Source organism: Phocoena sinus, chromosome 20 (genome assembly GCF_008692025.1).
Source record: "Phocoena sinus isolate mPhoSin1 chromosome 20, mPhoSin1.pri, whole genome shotgun sequence".
Taxonomy (NCBI): Eukaryota; Metazoa; Chordata; class Mammalia; order Artiodactyla; family Phocoenidae; genus Phocoena; species Phocoena sinus.
In genome coordinates, this window is record NC_045782.1 from 47,749,991 (window position 1) to 47,771,116 (window position 21,126).

At 43.0% G+C, this 21,126-nt stretch overlaps 1 protein-coding gene across 2 annotated transcripts in view; it reads right to left on the minus strand.

The window, feature by feature from the left end:
• RPTOR (regulatory associated protein of MTOR complex 1) overlaps positions 1–21,126 on the minus strand; it is a 345,465-nt gene that overhangs the window by 240,956 nt on the left and 83,383 nt on the right. For both annotated transcript variants that reach the window (XM_032616711.1, XM_032616710.1), the window contains exon 3: positions 10,314–10,396. In XM_032616711.1, the coding sequence (XP_032472602.1) occupies positions 10,314–10,396 (83 nt within the window). The remainder of the gene's footprint in view (positions 1–10,313; positions 10,397–21,126) is intronic.

A 21,126-nucleotide genomic window follows, 5' to 3' on the forward strand; every position in this document is an offset into this window, starting at 1 on the left:
ACAAGAAATTTCTTTACGGCAATGAAGGCAGGAACACCCTTTCCCCACACTAAGCTACCCCACCCAGATCGCTCTCCCTCTGAGTTCCACATCTGCAACTCTAGGATGAGTATGGAAAAGTACAGACACCACTAGTTAGATGGTCATCTTCCTGAAAAGAGGACAGTATACTAATGGTCACTTCCATTACCTGCAACTCTCTTCGTCAATGAATTGGGTGTTCACTTACCTACTTTTTATGTATTAAAAACAGTGACTTTTAACAATGATGAAAATATTAAAATTATAAGTAAAACCACTATGTCCTCTCATTTGAGGCTATACCAAGAACCTATAATTATTAAAGAAGTGTCGCCCTCACACTTGCATTCAGCCCCAAAGTGGCCCCTCACACACCTGTGACCCACAGCCAGCTGGAGTCTACACTGCATGTACACACCCCCAAAGCACCGGGACCACTTGGACAGGTACAAGTATCTAATTTTAAGATGATTAGCCATCTCTATTCTTTGGGTTGTAAACCCCTTTAAGACAGGCTGTTATCTTCTGACTACAGGATCCCTCACATTAACAGTTAAGGTGCTATACATAACCGATGTTTATTTTTTTCAAGATGTTTATCTTTTTTTTTCCTTAGAGTATTCAATATAACACTTTTCCTTCCACTAAGACAAACTGATTTCTCACCATTTGTTGTTTTTCTTGGGTTAAATGCCCCTAATAAGCTTAGCTACTTTAATGCATGGAGCTGGTAAACAAAATCAAAGGGAACAGGTTTGCTGAGCAGAGACCCTTCCACCTGCCCCCCACTGCCTCAGGGTGGTGACTGCAAAGATGGCGCTGCCCTCAGGCTGCTGCCCTCTGGGCGGTGCTCCCCACTAAACAGCTCTCACTGCAGTTGGTCCTACAGACAGAGGGACCAGCCATCTCTGACAGACTCAAGTCAACTCTGTGGAAGGGAGAGTAACAAAAGCTGACCCCAAGGCAAAAATGGCTGAAGGAAGGCCTCGGGCAATAGCTTCTCTAGCTGCTTACATCACACACACACAATGCATGGAAACAAGAGAGGACAGAAGTGGCAGAACGTACTGCATGTGGATTCCACAACCCAGGCCGGTAACATGTGGGTCCTTCTGCCTCACAGTCTCATTCCTACACGAAGTGATACTTGGAGAACAGGTATTTTAAATCAGATGTCTATTATTAAAGTCATACATAGTCATGATTTTTAAATGCAAGGTGTATGGGATTTAGGGTAAAAGTCTTCTTCTGCATCTACCCGAAACTCACCGTGACAAATGTTTTGTGCATCATTTCAGGGATTATCTGTGTAACTACATGTTGGTGGGACTAGAATTAAGCAACACAGCAAGATGTCACAAGGCAAGTGGAAACAGTGAACAACTAAGGGAGCCACAGGCTCATCTCCCATTATGTTCACTCCAGGGCACTTGAACAAGTGGAAGGATGGGCAGATCAAGCGACCAACCAACCTACCTACTCATACATATACACGAACACATCCATGTACACAGATGTCACACACACCTACACTATTAATCTGACAAGAAGAAACAGCTGAATTTCTGTAAGTTACATATGCATATTCTAAGACTGCTGAATACATTTTATTTTGTGCTTTGCTTTTTAAACTTAGCATATTTCAGTATCTTCTCATAATAGAAGTCAAATAGCCTTAGAATTCTGTGTTCCTCCAAAGTTTGAAATCTTTTGGAGGGAGGAGGAGTGGGAGAAGACCCCTGTGACAACATTCTCAATTTCTTCTACATTTATTGATTCATTTTGAGTTTCTATCTTTTCTGAGGTCAATTATGGCCATTTGATTTTCCTAGAAAATTATGCCTTTCATACAGGTTTTCCAATTTATTTGCAACGTTTTGCAAAGCACTCCTTGATGATGCTTTCAATTTCCTCAAATCTTGAGCTATTTCTCCTCAATCATTTATGATCTCTCCTTGAATTTTATTGAAATTTGGCTTTTTAGCCAAATTTTAATCAAAACAAAGCTTAGTTATAAAATCTAGTTATAGGGCTTCCCTGGTGGCGCAGTGGTTGAGAATCTGCCTGCCAATGCAGGGGACACGGGTTCGAGCCCTGGTCTGGGAAGATCCCACATGCCGCAGAGCAACTGGACCTGTGAGCCACAATTACTGAGCCTGCGCGTCTGGAGCCTGTGCTCCGCAGCAAGAGAGGCCGCGACAGTGAGAGGCCAGCGCACCGCGATGAAGAGTGGCCCCCGCTTGCCACAACTAGAGAAAGCCCTCACACAGAAACGAAGACCCAACACAGCCATAAATAAATAAATAAAAATATTTAAAAAAAAAAAAAAAAAAAAAAAAATCTAGTTATAAAATCTTAGTTATAAAAATCTATCAAGGAACCTGCCCTACATGCAGCCCTTTAAAAGAGAAACTTCCTTGATGACACTGACACAAGTCCTATATAACCCTCCTGGCTGGGCCATGTGCTTTACATCCTGTTCACAGCAGCATTATTCATAATAGCCAGAAGGCAGATACAACCCAAATGTCCATCAACAGATGGATAAACAAAGTGTGGTCTATTCAGCCAATGGAATGTAATTCACCTATAAAAAGGACTGAATTACTGATACATACAACAACATGAAGCACATGGATGAATCTTGAAAACATCATGCTAAGTGGAAGAAGTCAGACACATAAGGCCACATAGTGTATGATCCCATTTATAATTTTATGCTATGCGAACTTCTTCTTAATTTTTTTAAATCTCCATTATATATCACACCAACAAGTAACTCCTTGACATTTAAGAGGGGGTGTCCAGAAACCATTGTGAAGCCCCAACTCACGAATATCACTGAGACATACAGTTTCCCCTGTAAAATGAAATCAAGTATAAAGAGAAGTGGCCATTCCCCTCCAATCCATTCTCATTTCCCCCTTGATCAGCACTCTCTCATTTGACTGGAATATAATTTGACAACTCTTCACAGTTACACATGGTGAGCATACGGTGGGCTCCTTGCCATCTCCAAGTTTCACATTCCATTCTTTAAAGCACCACATCTTCTACTTTCTGACTTAGAACCAGCACTTCCTCAGACATCTTTATTTCCATCCTCACACGTCCTCCAGAGCTGTTTACACAGAGCCCTGCATCTTGGGCCTCCAGGTTAACTCAGGAAACCAGCCCTGCACATGAAATCTGTGAATGCCAGACATCTGAGCTGCAGTCTTAGTTTCAAACTGACAGCATTTGGTCCTCATTTGCAATTTGTCACACACACAGAGATAACTGTCTTGTTAAAAGGAACGTGAAGATGAGAGACAACGACCTGGAGAGGCTAGTTAAGGACAGAGTTAAGCCTGTATTTGTCTCTAAAAATACAACCCTTCAAGTAGGTCAGTTCATAGAGGAGAGCAGGGAACAGAGGTGGTTAGGCAGGAGCGGGGAGCTGGAGAGAAGGTGTGCCCCTGGGGGGTGCACTTCACAGAGAGGGCCTGCAACTCTCATGGAAAGTAGGGATCTGCCCATAGCACTGTGGCCCCTCCTGGTGCAGACACTTTCCCCATTAACCCTCCTTTCACACTTACAAATCTTTTTTTTTTTTTTTAATTTGTTTTATTTATTTATTTTTGGCTGTGTTGGGTCTTCCTTGCTGCGCGCAGGCTTTCTCTAGTTGTGGCGAGCGGGGGCTACTCTTCGTTGTGGTGCACAAGCTTCTCATTGCGGTGGCTTCTCTTGTTGTGGAGCACGGGCTCTAGGCACGTGGCCTTCAGTAGCTGTGGCTCGCGGGCTCTAGAGTGCAGGCTCAGTAGTTGTGGCGCATGGGCTTAGTTGCTCCGCAGCATGTGGGATCTTCCTGGACCAGCACTCGAACCTGTGTCCCCTGCGTTGGCAGGCAGATTATTAACCACTGTGTCACCGGGGAAGCCCACACTTAACAAATCCTAAAAGTTAAGTAGCAACTTCTCAAAGTTACATTTCTAGGAAGTAGCAAAGCCAAAATCCAACAAGCCCAGGTTCTCTGCCTGGTTACCAGGCCGTGAACTCACCCCTCCCCAGAAAGAGCCAGAGTTCTTCTAGTCCCAATAGGCTATTCATCCTCCAGATGGGCTGCAAAATGATTTCCTTCTTCTATTTTAATGTGCTTATTGTGTTTTTAAAAGAATGCCCAGGTCAGACCTCTGAGCTGCTCTGAGGGTTGGCGGAGGGATGGCCAGGTCTTTATGCTCTCTTAGGAAAAGCAGTCAGAGATGGATTTAGTAGGGGAGTTTGGCTAAGATGCTTCAGAATCTAAACTCCACATCCAGAGGCTGTTTCCAATACCTTGGACTCTGGGGACAGGGCAAGACGGAGGTGTGTGGGCAGGGCTAAAGAAAAGACTTCCAGCTGATGAGCATACATCAGAATTCTCACTGAACCTGGTACATGGAAAAGCTGTCAGGTGAGCAGTGATTGAAAAGAGGGGTAAAGATGAAGTCTGGGAACACTGTCAAGGCCAGAGCAAAATATAAATAAAATGTTTGTCACAGGTACAAATCTTAACATTCCGGGCAGAAAGCAATTAAGTGAAACTGTGAAAACGTAACAGTTAACCCCAAGAAGACCAGAAGACTTTGTCTACAATGTCATGCAAATTTAATGAGTACAGGATGCAAAGTGCTTCACAGCAGCTACTGAATTATGTAAACTGTGAGCCATCCATCCACAATTCTGCCTTTGGCTATGAGTCCTTATTTGCAGTTTGTCACAAAAACACAAACAAGCCCAACCTTAGGACCCAAGGAAAGGAAAGGGCTGGTAAAGGCAAGAAGAGGGGGAGTTGGCTGGCCTAGGGGACAGGAGAATGCGAATGACAGTGTGACAATGGCATTAGGAGGGCTCTCGATCTCCCTCACAGGGCCATTTTCACTGGCTGAACTGCAATGTCAATTTGGGACTTGGGTCATAACGTGACCGCCCCAAGCAGCGTCACTACAAGAAACAATCCACCTTGGTCTATTCTACAGATCTCTTTGGACCACCTCCCAGGTGGGAAACACAGTCCTAGGGCAAACTTGGTTTCTTCCTCGAGTTTCTACATTTGACTCTGAAAATCCCAAGAAAAGGGAGAACCCACTTGCGTAAGGTTCTTTGCTGCATCCCTGTAGAGAACGCATTCCAAAGCACTGAAGGGGGCGGGTAAGGAGAGTTGTCTGTATTAACAATACCTGCTGCTCAGGTGCCACAGCCTGTGAGTCACAAGCACCGTGACCACCCCAGGAAGGAGGCCAGCAGTGGCAAGTCACCCAGCAGTGCAGTGGGCTCCAAAGCCCGACCAAGCAAACCGGACTGAGAGCCCGTTCCCTAACACCCACCAATTCTACGGTCAATCCCAAGTGCCTGGCAGCTTGTCTAGAGGCCATGGGGTTCCCTCTCCTTGGGGTGGGCAGGTTGAGCTGTCAGGCACATTTTTGGGAGGAGGCAAGGAGCCTGACTCCAGAATCCTAACCACAACCCCACCAGGAGACACTGCTGCACAGAAGTGTTAGGGTCTGCAAACAGCAGCTGTACCTAAACCCAAAGGATGAGCTGGCAAATGCCCAAAACACAAACGAAGTTGTCCACTGGCCCTGGCAACCGGCTTCCTGCTCAAACTCTCTCCTCCCACCGTGAGGTAGAATCGTCACTGCAGTTCATTCGCGCATGCTCTGAGAGGATGCAGACGACTCTGTGATCAATACGAAGGAAAGGGTGATTGTCACTTAAATTAAAATGCAACAATTATTTCTGCTCTGATGATGGACCGGGTGGTGAAAGGCTTGCTTTGTTTCAGGAAGACACCTGTCCCTACACATATTCCACTTAGCAGGAAACTCTGTGAAAACGCATCTGTCTAACGGTAAAACCAACTTTCATCCCTTGACCGCTTGACAGAGACTTGAGAGGCATGATGAACTGAAGGGAAGGCTGAAATTGAGAACCTGCTACATGCAATGCACCAAATGTCCTGCATGTGGTAACTAAGATTGGTCCCGTGAGGATTAACTGAGGCTGTCCAGCACCTCGGCTTCCCCCACAGCCACTGTATGGGCCGCCCGAGGCCTGGCTGGAGGAGGGCGCATCACAGCAAGGTGCCAAAGGGCACTTTCCGTCCCCTTTCGTGGACATGCATACCGGACAAAATGGGCTCAGTCAGGGTCACTTCAGACACCTGCCGGCAGTGGAAGTCTTGCCAAATGTCTTCACCTACCTTAGGAAGTTATCGATATTCCCATTACATTTGTTTTCAAGCCACCCAGGAGAACCGCATTTCAGCCCAAGGAAAGGTGCTGTGGCTTCGCTGGTGGCTTGGAAACTCTTTGGGGAAAGAACAACGGAGAGACAAGACCTTTTGTTTGCCATCTTCCACCAGCCCCAGCCCCTAAATCACACCCTGTACTAAACTGCCAGAACCCCCAATTTGTTAGTAAGTCTTAAAAAGATAAATTCTTCACTGTAGACGCTCAGCTTTATAATCTCCTGCTCCCATCTCCCAATAAAACTTTCAGTTAAGACTTATGTTGAACTGAGTGAGGTTTATTTAACTGCAGGATTTTCAGCTGAAACAACAGTTGGCATTTTTCCTTCAATCTCCCGCAGAAACACAAATTTATGTACCTACAAGGTAATAAGGCAAAGTCTTAAATTTAATCAGAAGAAATATTTCACTCATGGTAAACTGATAAATTATTTAGAAAAGGGCTCAATCGGCCCGTCAAGGAAACCTGGGCCAGATAGTCTGGCAGCTTCAGAAAAAAACATCATCGTCATGGTTTCTCTAAACTCCTTCTTGACCCCAAATCACCTTTATCAAAATGTTTAATCTTTAATAGTTAAAGCTAGAAAAGTAAAGAGGGAAAACCAGAAGGATTTTAACACCAGGAAGGATATCAGCTCATCAAGGTATCACTCTTATGATGCTGACAGGTTTTCAGTGGTTGATTTTCTGCACTCCCTGGACGAGATGGAAGTCACAGGATTCCCCAGCCTGCTCCCATCCATGGCAACGTGGAGGCATGCAAAGATTTCTGCAAACACTAATGAAAATGACCTTATTTCCAGTGGCCCACGCTTTGTGAGTCTTGCAGTACAGGACACAGAGAGAGAAAACCAGATCTATGGGTATCTACATCACAGGTCTAGAAAGTTAATAACGTTCCCATTGTTTTATTGCAGATGCAACCAACCTCTCTTTATTACTGCAGAAAACTCGAGAGCCCTGTAGAGTGCAATGAAGTGGTGTGTGTTTTGCTCTGCAATGTTTCAAAGGACCCTGATTTATAGTTAGGAACCAGGTGCCCATGCACAAACATCTGAGCTTGGTGACTGCCTCACGTTTTGTGCAAACTCTATGAGGAAGCATGAGGCTGCCACACTCTGAAAACCACACCATCGGATGCCAGGCCTCCCTCCCTCTCCCGTAACCCACGTGAAGGGGTGCAGAACAGAGAAGTGTGCACTTGCACCAGGACATGTGCCATTATTGCCCAGTGAATACTGCACAGCCCCATGACTGATACCAGCGAGCCAGTCAGGCATCCCGCTGCACTGTTACCTTAGGCTTGTCTCTGAAATACATAAGTCCCACTAAGAGTCTGTAGCAGCAACATTTTAAACATTTTTATAGTACTTAAAAATGAATGTAATGGTCTTGGCATTCAAAAAAGAAAATATTAAGGATTCATTGTTGTGTCTGCTTCCTGAATGCAGGCAAAAGATCTCACCCTGTCTGCAGGAACTGCTTCTTTCTAGGCTATAGCTGGTACTTTATTCCAATTCTACTTTATAAACCAACCCAGATGGAATCCCACCCCACACTGGTATGCTGGCACCTTTTCCTAGGCATCCAATAATCTGTAAACATTCTCCCTCATCAGCCCTTTGAACTCTCTCTCCTTCAAAAAATTACATTATAGATCTGTTCTTGAAATCCCACTAACTTTAACAAATTTTCTCAGACTAACAACCGTCTACCCAGAGGACTATACTCCTTTGTACTGCTACTGGCCACACAAAGTTAGCCCTCCCACTATCCTGGGAAGGTAATTTCTCTGTCCTATATGTGATTCTACACTGTCATTTTTGGATCTGCAATCATTTCTCTCTATATAATGTTACCTGCCTTACATGCTAATGCCTCTTCCTGATAGCATGGAAGAGATCTGCTCATAGACAGAAATTTAGATTAAAAATAATAATAATCCCAGTGTAGAAGATTCCATTTACTGTCAGCTAGCATGAACTTACTAATACCTACCAAGCTAAACTAATAATAAAGCTAGCAGTAAATCAACTCTTAGCACACATACACACGCACAAAAATTACACATCACACCAAATGTAATGAACATATAATGTCTTGATATACTAAATACGCATTCTAAAAGACTGTATCTTCTATATAATAATTCTTTAAAAGGAAGAAAGTAATTAAAACAGCAGAGACCCTTCCTATGAAGAATTCAATCAGTAGATCTGGTCACGTTCTTTTTTAAACAAATGTGTCTAGCAAAGAGCAAAAGCATAAAGTCAAACCCAGAGGATGGTCAGAAGTAGCTAAGTCAGAAAGGCATTCTTTTAAATTTTAGTAGTGCTGGTTCTCAACCTTCCATCTGCCAGTGACATCGTGTCTTCCGGTATTACCTGTGCACGTTGCCCCACGTGGACGATAAGGTCTGTCTACGCCTCTCACTCACCCCTAAGTGCCTGTCTAGCCTGGAGTACCTTCAAAGTCCTCAAGGAAACTATTTTCTACTGATAACATGGGGCATCTCAACTATTTTTAAAGGAACACACCATCTAAATATCTTTCTGGTCCTCATCCAAGCCCCAAACACACTGTACTCTCAAGAAAAATGCTACTGAATTTTTACATAAACCACCAAGAGGTAACAAATTCGAGGGAGGAAAAAGCAAAGCCTTTAGACATCGATGAAAATCTCCACTAAGAAACTGCCTTCTAAAGAACAAGAGTCCAAGGACTTCCCTGGCGGTCCAGTGGTTAAGATTCCACGCTTCCACTGTAGGGGGCGCAGGTTCAATCCCCAGTCAGAGAACTAAGATCCCACATGCCACGCAGAAGGAAGGGAGGGAGGGAGGAAGGTAGGAAGGAAGGAAGGAAGGAAGGAAAGAAAGAAGGGAGGGGAGGGGAGGGGAGGGGAGGGGAGGGGGGAAGGAAGGACAAGAGTCCATTACTACTGACTTGAAAAGTTAGAAATGCAAAGCACAAGGACACAGCAGCGGCACAGAGATATTTTGTGACATTAGTCACCTGGCACCATAAGCAACAGTAAAAAATTACCAAGGGCACCATCACAGGCAGGAACAAATTTATTCCTGGCCATTCTCTTCTCTTGGAATGTAAATAATCCATGAAGAATTCCTAAATCCAGATCATGTGGATAAATAATCCACGAACGAAAATCCCAGACAGGCAAGTGTTTGCTGGTTCTCCAAGACATTCCCATTAGGCTTACGCCCGAAAAGGAGAAGCAAAGATCCATGGGAGGCATGCCGGCAAGGCCACCTGCTCACCACCCCCTCCTTGTCACGTCCTGTAGATAATTCCAGAACCAGCATCACACAAAGCTGTATGGAAAGGCACCTCCATAAACACCTCAGATTTCTAATTTTCTATTAGAATTATTAAATCCTCAAACTAGTTAATGAGAAAGACTAAATAAAATATGTCTTCGGGCGGTTTACAAATAACTTAAGATCTAAAGGCAATCTGACAGAGTTGTTATATTCTATACCACTTTTCTTTTTTTAAAATGGTAAGATATAGGCAACAAAAGACACAGTAACTGGTAACTGACTCCCTAAAAAGAACCTTACCTTTTGAATCAAAGGCAAAGCATATAACAGGTGTCACCTTTTGAATGTTGACTGCTTTTTTCCTCAACTATTTGAAAATTGAAGACGGGAGAAATAGCTCTAAGTAGTTGAGGTTGCAGAAAATGACTGAAAATACATTTCCTGTGTAAAATAAAAACCGCGACTTAAGAGTAACATGAAAAATACTTTTTCTTTTCCAAATATTTCAGGGGAAAGCGTAGGCAAAATAAATAACAGACCATCCAATTAATGGCTCACACTAGGGCATGTGCTTCATTATGAATCCATGGAGCACATCAACAGACAGAAAGGGGTTGCAAGCCTGCCACGGGGAGTGTCCAATCACTGGATTATATGAGGTGAGGATCTGGATTCAAAGATTGTTTAAAATCAAGAAACTAAATTTCCCCGTAAGAAAGAAAAAGGAAAGCACATAAAGAACTTACCCTTGGCTGCCAGTTCTCGTACTGCTTCTGTAAATTCGCACCAATGGTTTCCAGGGCTTTCTGAGGACCCATTGACAGAGGATCTGGGAAAGCAATGAGAAGGAGAAAGTTCTTTATTTGTGCATTTCCTCCTTGCTAAATCTCTCTTTCAGAGTTTCCTCTCACACAAGTCACTTCAAAGTCACCTCTGACTAAAGACAACACAACAGGGCTTGAGGTTTACCTGTGTTTAGCCAGACTTATGGAACCACTAAGGCACCCGAATAGACTGAAAAGCCACAACTCTTCACCTTTCTAGAGAAAATTGTTTTAATTAACATCACTGGCCCCGTGATTGTTTCCTTTCATCCACGTTTGTTATTTCAGCACCTATGGTTCTCTTGCCCTCTTACTGCTTTATCTTGTGCTCCTATTCAGGCCCAGGCTGTGATTCTGTGGAAACAGAGACCCACCCTGTGGACAAGGGGTCCTGTACACCTATTCATTCTGGGTTTACCTATTCACTTCAGGAGGAGCTTCTAGAGCAAATAACTCTAGACCAGCAAGTCCTGAAATTTATTTGGTCTTGAGTCCTTTTCACACTCTAAAATCGTGGAGTGTCCCAAAGAACTTTTGTTTATGTGGTTGTACCTATCGGCATTTACTATATTCAAAATTTAGATGAGAAATTTTTAAAATATATCTTTATTCATTTAAAAGTAATACACTCTGTATGAGTCTCTAGATCCATCCACGTCTCTACAAATGACCCAATTTCGTTCCTTTTTACGGCTGAGTAATATTCCATTGCACATAGGAACCACATCTTCTTTATCCATTCATCTGTCGATGGGCATTTAGGTTGCTTCCATGACCTGGCTGTTGTAAATAGTGCTGCAATGAACATTGGGGTGCATGTGTCTTTTTTTTTTTTTTTTTTTTTTTGCGGTACGTGGGCCTCTCACTGTCGTGGCCTCTCCCGCTGCGGAGCACAGGCTCCGGACGCGCAGGCTCAGCGGCCATGGCTCACGGGCCCAGCCGCTCCACAGCACGTGGGATCCTCCCGGACTGGGGCACGATCCCGTGTCCCCTGAGTCGGCAGGTGGACTCCCAACCACTGCGCCACCAGGGAAGCCCGCATGTGTCTTTTTGAGTGATGGTTTTCTCAGGGTATATGCCCAGTAGTGGGATTGCTGGGTCATATGGTAATTCTGTTTTTAGTTCTTTAAGGAACCTCCATACTGTTCTCCATGGTGGCTATATCAACTTACATTCCCACCAACGGTTCAAGAGGATTCCCTTTTCTCTACACCCTCTCCAGCATTTGTTGTTTGTAGATTTTCTGATGATGCCCATTCTAACTAGTGTGAGGTGATACCTCACTGTAGTTTTGATTTGCATTTCTCTAATAATTAGTGATGTTGAGCAGCTTTTCATGTGCTTCTTGGCCATTGTATGTCTTCTTTGGAGAAATGTCTATTTAGGTCTTGTGCCCATTTTTTGATTGGGTTGTTTGTTTCTTTAATATTGAGCTGCATGAGCTGTTTATATATTTTGGAGATTAATCCTTTGCCCGTTGATTTGTTTGCAAATACTTTCTCCCATTCTGAGGGTTGATTTTTGTCTTGCTTATAGTTTCCTTTGCTTTGCAAAAGATTTTAAGTTTCATTAGATCCCATTTGTTTATTTTTGTTTTTATTTCCATTACTCTAGGAGGTGGATCAAAAAAGATCTCGCTGTGATTTATGTCAAAGAGTGTTCTTCCTATGTTTTCCTCTAAGAGTTTTATAGTGTCTGGTCTTACATTTAGGTCTTGAATCCATTTTGAGTTTATTTTTGTGTATGGTGTTAGGGAGTGTTCTAATTTCATTCTTTTACATGTAGCTGTCCAGTGTTCCCAGCACCACTTATTGAAGAGACTGTATTTTCTCCATTGTATATCCTTGCCTCCTTTGTCATAGATTAGTTAACCACAGGTGTGTGGGTTTATCTCTAGGCTTTCTATCCTGTTCCATTGATCTTATATTTCTGTTTTTGTGCCAGTATCATATTGTCTTGATTACTGTAGCTTTGTAGTATAGTCTGAAGTCAGGAGTCTGACTCCTGACTCCTCCAGCTCCACTTTTTCCCCTCAAGACTGCTTTGGCTATTTGTGTCTCCATACAAATTTTAAGATTTTTTTGTTCTAGTTCTGTAAAAAATGCCACTGGTAATTTGATAGGGGTTGATTGCATTGAATCTGTAGATTGCTTTGGATAGTATAGTCATTTTCACAATATTGATTCTTCCAATCCAAGAACATGGTATATCCATCTGTTTGTGTCATCTTTGATTTCTTTCATCAGTGCCTTATAGTTCTCTGAGTACAGGTCTTTTACCTCCTTAGGTAGGTTTATTCCTAGGTATTTTATTCTTTTTGTTGCAATGGTGAATGGGATTGTTTCCTTAATTTCTCTTTCGGACTTTTCATCATTAGTGTATAGGAATGCAAGAGATTTCTGTGCATTAATTTTGTATCCTGCAACTTTACCAAATTCATTGATTATCTCTAGTTTTCTGGTGGCATCGTTAGGATTCTCTATGTATAGTATCATGTCATCTGCAAACAGTGACAGTTGTACTTCTTCTTTTCCAATTTGTATTCCTTTTATTTCTTTTTCTTCTCTGATTGCCGTGGCTAGGACTTACAAAACTATGTTGAATAATAGTGGCGAGAGTGGACATCCTTGTCTCGTTCCTGATCTTAGAGGAAATGCTTTCAGTTTTTCACCATTGAGAATGATGTTTGCTGTGGGTTTGTGGTATATGGCCTTTATTATGTTGAGGTAGGTTCCCTCTATGCCCACTTTCTGGAGAGTTTTTATCATAAATGGGTGTTGAATTTTGTCAAAAGCTTTTTCTGCATCTATTGAGATGATCATCTGGTTTTTCATCTTCAAGTTGTTAATATGGTGTATCACGCTGATTGATTTGCGTACATTGAAGAATCCTGCATCCCTGGAAGAAATCCCACTTGATCATGGTGAATGATCCTTTTAATGTGTTGTTGGATTCTCTTTCCTAGTATTTTGTTGAGGATTTTTGCATCTATATTCATCAGTGATATTGGTCTGTAATTTTCTTTTTTTGTAGTATCTTTGTCTGGTTTTGGTATAAGGGTGATGGTGGCCTTGGAGAATGAGTTTGGGAGTGTTCTTTCCTCTGCAATTTTTGGGAAGAGTTTGAGAAGGATGGGTGTTAGCTCTTCTCTAAATGTTTGATAGAATTCATCTGTGAAGCCACTGGTCCTGGACTTTTGTTTGTTGTAAGTTTTTTTTAATCACAGTTTCAATTTCATTACTTGTGATTGGTCTGTTTATATTTTCTATATCTTCCTGGTACAGTCTTGGAAGGTTACACCTTTCTAAGAATTTGTCCATTTCTTCCAGGTTGTCCATTTTATTGGTATAGAGTTGCTTGTAGTAGTCTCTTATGATGCTTTGTATTTCTGTGGTGTCCATTGTAACTTCTCCTTTTTTTTTTTTTGTGGTACGCGAGCCTCTCACTGTTGTGGCCTCTCCCGTTGTGGAGCACAGGCTCCGGACGTGCAGGCTCAGTGGCCATGGCTCATGGGCCCAGCTGCTCTGCGGCATGTGGGATCTTTCCGGACCGGGGCACGAACCCGTGTCCCCTGCATCGGCAGGCGGACTCTCAACCACTGCGCCACGAGGGAAGCCCCACTTCTCCTTTTTCATTTCTAATTTTATTGATTTGAGTCCTCTCCCTCTTTTTCTTGATGAGTCTGGCTAAAGGGTTATCTATTTTGTTTATCTTCTCAAAGAACCAGCTTTTAGTTTTATTGATCTTTGCTATTATTTTCTTTGTTTCTATTTCATTTATTTCTGCCTGATCTTTATGATTTCTTTCCTTCTACTAATTTTGGGTTTTGTTTGTTCTTCTTTCTCTAGTGCATTTAGGTGTAAGGTTACATTGTTTGAGATTTTTCTTGTTTCTTGAGGTTGGGTCATATTGCTATAAACTTCTCTCTTAGAACTGCTTTTGCCGCATCCCATGGGTTTTGGATCGTTGTGTTTTCATTGTAATTTGTCTCTAGGCATTTTTTGAGTTCCTCTTTGATTTCTTCAGTGATCTCTTGGTTATTTAGTAACACATTGTTTACCCACCACGTGTTTGTGTTTTTTTATGTTTCTTTCCCTGTAATTGCTTTCTAATCTCATAGCACTGTGCTCAGAGAAGATGCTTGATATGATTTCAATTTTCTTAAATTTACTAAGGCTTGATTTGTGACCCAAGATGTAATCTATCCTGGAGAATGTTCCGTGTGCACTTGAGAAGAAAGTGTAATATAGGACATTATAGGATGGAATGTCCTATAAATGTCAATTAAATCTATCTGGTGTATTGTGTCATTTAAAGCTTGTGTTTCATTAATTTTCTGTCTGGATGATCTGTCCATCGGTGTAAGTGAGGTGTTAAAAGTCCCCCACTATTATTGTGTTATTGTCGATTTCCTCTTTTATAGCTGTTAGCAGTTGCCTTATGTATTGAGGTGCTCCTATGTTGCGTGCATATATATTTATAATTGTTATATCTTCTTCTTGGATTGATCCCTTGATCATTATGCAGTGTCCTTCCTTGTCTCTTGGAACATTGTTTATTTTAAAGTCTATTTTATCTGATATGAGTATTCCTACTCCAGCTTTCTTTTGATTTCCATTTGCATGGAATATCTTTTTCCATCCCCTCACTTTCAGTCTGTATGTGTCCCTAGGTCTGAAGTGGGTCTCTTGTAGGCAGTATATATATGGGTTTTGTTTTGGTACCCATTCAGCGAGCCTGTGTCTTTTGGTTGAAGCATTTAATCCATTCATGTTTAAGGTAATTATCGATATGTATGTTCCTATTACCATTTTCTTAATTGTTACTGGTTTGTTTTTGTAGGTTCTTTTCTTCTCTTGTGTTTCCCACTTAGAGAAGTTCCTTTAGCATTTGCTGTAGAGCTGGTTTGGTAGTGCTGAATTCTCTTAGCATTTGCTTGTGTGTAAAACTTTTGATTTCTCTGTCAAATATGAATAAGATCCTTGCTGGGTAGAGTAATCTTGGTTGTAGGTTCTTCCCTTTCATCACTTTAAATATATCGTGCCACTCCCTTCTGGCTTGTAGAGTTTCTGCTGAGACACCAGCTGTTAACCTTATGGGAGTTCCCCTGTATGTTGTCATTTTTCCCTTGTTGCTTTCAATAATTTTTCTTTGTCTTTAATTTTTGTCAGTTTGATGACTGAGTGTCTCAGTGTGTTTCTCCTTGGGTTTATCCTGCCTGGGACTCTCTGTGCTTCCTGGACTTGGGTGGCTATTTCATTTCCCATGTTAGGGAACTTTTCGACTATAATCTCTTCAAATATTTTCTCGGGTCCTTTCTCTCTCTCTTCTCCTTCTGGGACCCCTATAATGTGAATGTTGGTGCATTTAATATTGTCCCAGAGGTCTCTTAGGATGTCTTCATTTCTTTGCATTCTTCTTTCTTTATCCTGTTCCACGGCAATGAATTCCACCATTCTGTCTTCCAGGTCACTTATCCGTTCTTCTGCCTCAGTTATTCTGCTACTGGTTCCTTCTAGTATATTTTTCATTTCAGCTATTGTATTGTTCATCTCTGTTTGTTCTTTAATTCTTCTAGGTGTTTGTTCTTTAATTCTTCTAGGTCTTTGTTAAACATTTCTTGCATCTTCCCCATCTTTGCCTCCATTCTTTTTCCGAGGTCCTGGATCATCTTCACTATCACTATTCTGAATTCTTTTTCTGGAAGGTTGCCTATCTCCACTTCATTTAGTTGTTTTTCTGGGGTTTTATCTTGTTCCTTCATCTGGTACAAAGTCCTCTGCCTTTTCATTTTGTCTATCTTCCTGTGAATGTGGTTTTCCTTCCACAGGCTGCAGAATTGTAGCTCTTCTTGCTTCTGCTGTCTGCCCTCTGGTGGATGAGGCTATCTAAGAGGCTTGTGCAAGCTTCCTGATGAGAGGGACTGGTGGTGGGTAGAGCTGGCTGTTGCTCTGGTGGGCAGAGCTCAGTAAAACTTTAATCCACTCGTCTGCTGATGGGTGGGGCTGAGTTCCCTCCCTGTTGGCTGTTTGGCCTGAGGCGACCCAGCACTGGAGCCTACCAGGCTCTTTGGTGGGGCTAATGGTGGACTCTGGGAGGGCTCATGCCAAGGAGTACTTCCCAGAACTTCTGCTGCCAATGTCCCACGGTGAGCCACAGCCACCCCCTGCCTCTGCAGGAGACCCTCCAACACTAGCAGGTAGGTCCGGTTCAGTCTCCTATGGGGTCACTGCTCCTTCCCCTGGGTCCCGGTGCACACACTACTTTGTGTGTGCCCTCCAAGAGTGGAGTCTCTGTTTCCCCCAGTCCTGTCAAAGTCCTGCAATCAAATCCCACTAGCCTTCAAAGTCTGATTCTCTAGGAATTTCTCCTCCCGTGGCCAGACCCCAGGTTGGGAAGCCTGACGTGGGGCTCAGAACCTTCACTCCAGTGGGTGGATTTCTGTGGTATAAGTGTTCTCCAGTTTGTGAGTCAACCACCCAGCAGTTATGGGATTTGATTTTATTGTGATTGCACCCCTCCTACCATCTCATTGTGGTTTCCCCTTTGTCTTTGGATGTGGGATATCTTTTTTGGTGCGTTCCAGTGTCTTCCTGTCGATGACTGTTCAGCAGTTAGTTGTGATTCCGGTGCTCTCGCAAGAGGGAGTGAGAGGCCAGTAACATCTTAATGTTATTACAAAATAGTCTCAACCCCGTGGATCCTTGAAGGGGTCTCAGGAACCCCCAGTGGTCCACAAACCACACTTTAACAGCTGTAGGAAACTGTTTTCAACAGTGTCTCTAATTTCAATCAGAAAGCATTTTTTTCAAAGGAAGAGGTTAGACTACTGGATAGGTAGAATACCTACGTCTTTTATCTAATTCTCCAAACTGTGACTAATTCTTCCACTCTATGTTCTGGATTCCAGATCGTTCCACTTTCTCAGACACTAAACTCCATGCTCTAGGATATTCAGCCTCTCCCTTTTAACCAGAGCATTCCCATGGGCTTCTTTAAACTCAAAGTTATACATATATACTTGGCTTAAGGCAGATAGCATCACAAGGCTTTCAACAAAAGAGCAGCAGTCGTGGCCCTCTGTAAGGCCAACTGGCCCGAGGCAGGGGAACACAATCAGATCCACAGGTTGCATCAGAACGAAATTCTCCGGACCACCCAGTTCCAGAAACTGCCCTGGAGACATTCCGGACCACCCAGTTCCAGGAACTGACCTGGGGATTTTGAAACCAGCCCAGCCTTCCCGCCTTTCGAGGGGTGGGACTAACGGTCCCCCAGGATACCCGAAAAGACCACCAAATAAGGAATACCCTGCGCCCTCCCAGATTCACCACACCCCTTTCCCTTCTTCCCCTATAAAATCTTGCCCAACCCTCGCCCGGGCACGACTTCTCTGGCCCCCTTTCTCTCGGACCAATGAACCTCGCCCGGGAGCGCTCCCTAATAAAGCTCACTTGAAGCTTTCCTCTGTTTCGTGGTGCCGTTTGTTAAGATCCGACCTTACACCCCTCCATCCACATCCCAAGCCTCACTTCTCAGAGGACAGAACTGTCCTCTCTTCAGCCACCATCCCACTCCCCCATTCCCTATTCTCCCAACATAACCACATCACATTTTTATTAAATTAATATTCAGTGTTTTACATTAGTCATGCCTATGGAAATATTATTCAATGCTGAGCCAAGTAGTATATGAAAATGACATCTTTCTTGAATTGTTTTTCAGTCTCCTTGTTTTCCATGTATTAATACTAACTCTGCCCCAACTCTCCCTCTCAATATACTATCCCTCTCAAATACTATCTTCCACAAAGTATATCAGCTAATCTCTCCTCTCCTCCTGGCCACCGCTGAACAATCCCGCCCTGGTAGAGAATTCGAGATTCCTCTTTGTAGAAATGGAATGACTCCCAAGAAAGGAGCCTAAAGGGACTGGGGGACAATAACAAAAGGTCTAATGTTAGTGTCATCAGAGTCTCAGAAAGAGAAAAGTAAGTGCAGAGCTCAAAAAGTAGTTGAAGATATAATGCCTGTTAACTTCCCCAATTTGGTCAGCGATGTAAACTAACAGATTCCAGAAGCTCAGTGAACCACAAACAGGATTAACCCAAGGACACCCTGACGCATCATAATCCAATTGTTAAAAAACAAAAGACAGGGAATTCCCTGGCAGTCCAGTAGTTAGGACTCTCACTGCCGGGGTCTGGGTTCGATCCCTGGTCAGGGAACTAAGATCCCACAAGCCGCATGGCACCGCAAAAAAAAAAAAAAGAAAGACAAAGAAAAATCCATAGAGAAAAATCAGATCACAAACACAGAATCAGGAATGGGAAAAGCTCTGGATTTCCCAACAGCATTATAAGCTGGACAAAATAGAGCAATGCCTTCAAATCCTCTGTGAAAATAATTTCAACCTGATATTCAAATCTGAGGGTAAAATACAGGTCTTTTCAGACATGTAAACACAAAACCTGTATCTCATGTTCCTCTTCTTGGGAAACAGGCCACAAAAGAAGGCAACAAAGGATCCAGGAAATGAGAGAGAGAGACAGTGAGAAACAGAAAAAGAAAAAACACAAGTCACCCGTGTACCAGATCCAGAGACCAAGGAGCCCAACAGGAGCCAGAGGAGTGTTTTTTAAAAAAGTAACAGATTATCTGAGCACTGGAAAAAATATTGATAGCATTTGACAGATGTACTGGAATATATGTAAAAAATAAAATAAACTCATAAGTTCACAGAAAATTTAGCAAATTTGTAACTACAGGGGAAAAGGTTATATATATATGTATAGACAAGAAAGGACTCAATCAGAGTAGCCCCTCTGGGAAGGGTGGGAGCAGGACAGAGCTCTTTCTTAATCTACCTTTTAGTACTATTCGAATTTTAAGATATGCATATGTTACCTTGATAAAAATAACACAAAAATGAATTATAAAATTAAGTAACAGGACTTTGGAGTTGGAAGGGGCCTTTACCATGGACATGTCAAAGTCATCAAGGACTCTTCATAGAGATGCCAGGCCCCACCCTGGAAAGTCTAATTCAATAGCTTCAGAAGAGGCCAGTGACCTGATGAGCAGCTCTGGCTGAGGGAAACCTGGTGAAAATTGGGTTGTAACTAACTTATCTGGAAGAATTATGGTAAACTTGTTTTAATCTATAACTAAAGAAATTAGATGTTAATCTTTAGCTCTCTCTGATATGGCAGGAACAGAGTGTTAAGGTCTCAAAAGAATTATAATGACAGCAATCAATGCTGCTCTAATCTGAATCACAAGACTGGCAAGAGACAGGAATGAATTGGGATCTGAAAAGTTAAAATTAAGGGCCACCTAAGTGCATAGGGAAGGGAAACAGAGCAAAGGGAACCAAAGCAAAGGGAAGCAGAAAACAGCTTCAACAAATTGAAGCCATCAAATAGCTGGTCATGTCCTGTGAATGATGACCAACAGAGTAAATGTCAGAGCTGGTCTGAATGCATCTAATTCATGCATCCACACTTCCATGCAGTGCCCTTGTGGTCAGCACTCTGGCCATAGGCAACCTATGGCTAAGAGAACAGAAGTGGCCTTCTCTGTAAAAAGATAAAGGCCTGCCCAGGAATCACATTGATCAGTGGCAGCTCTTAGGCACATCCTCTAAAGAACCACGACAAAGGCAAAGGGAAGGGAGGGAGTTCCAAAGGCCCAGAGTGCAGGGAGGACGAAAACTACACCTCCTCCTCGGACTTCACCCTCTGGAAAGCCCAGGCCCCCACCTGCCCCTTCCTCCCCGCATTGTTCCCAGCAAGGGCATGTGGAAAGCATGTGGGAGCTGGAGAGAGGCACGCCACACTTCTCTGTGCACCTCACCGACGGCCCAACAGACACTGGAGCCTCGTCAGTAGTGGCGGCCGACAGCAGCACCCACTCTTCTTCCCCTGGTCTCGGATCAAAATACCACCACCCAAGGGAGGAGCAGGGGCAGCTACCGGCAAACCATCAGGCTGTGATCAACTAAGTGAGGCCGTCACATCCCACCCACTGGGAATCCCTGCGGTCAATTAGTTTTATGGTTTCCTCCCAAGAATATGACAGTGAGTGGGAGAGGGGAGGTGAAGAGAGGGAAAGAATGAGGACGACTAAAATGGTGCATTTAATACTACATTTACTAAAATAAACAACTAAATAACTTAAGTAAACTAAAATTAAATTCCTGGGTGGATACTGCTGACAATGTTATCAATCTGATGTAGGGTGAAGTGGACAGAACATAAATTTAAAATTGTAGTTCTGTCTTAATGAAACACTTCTCTTCTAATGCCTTCACGGGTTTCTACTTAATGAACGAAGTGAATTAGTGAGTGAGTCAGTGGGTGGGTGGGTGGATAGATGGATGGAAAGAAAAGTAGATGGTAATTGGCATTTGTATAAAATTTTAGCTCTTGATAAATCTCCCTGCCTGCAAGCTTTTCAGCATAACCCTCTGTATTTCATAACGCTTAGAACTTCACAATGACATGGACTTAGTCCAACCCACCTCATAACAAAGAAGAGAAAGCTGAAGCTTAAAGCAGTCAAATGACTTAGTCCAAGGTCACAAAGGTTCCTGGGGGTGCTGGCATTCAGCCAGCCCAAAAAGTGGAGCCTTTTTCACCTCCCCATCTTCTTCACATTTATACAACCCGACTACCATGTCCTATCCAATTTTCCTTCAAAAGACCCTGTGCCCCATCATTGCAACTACGTTGGTC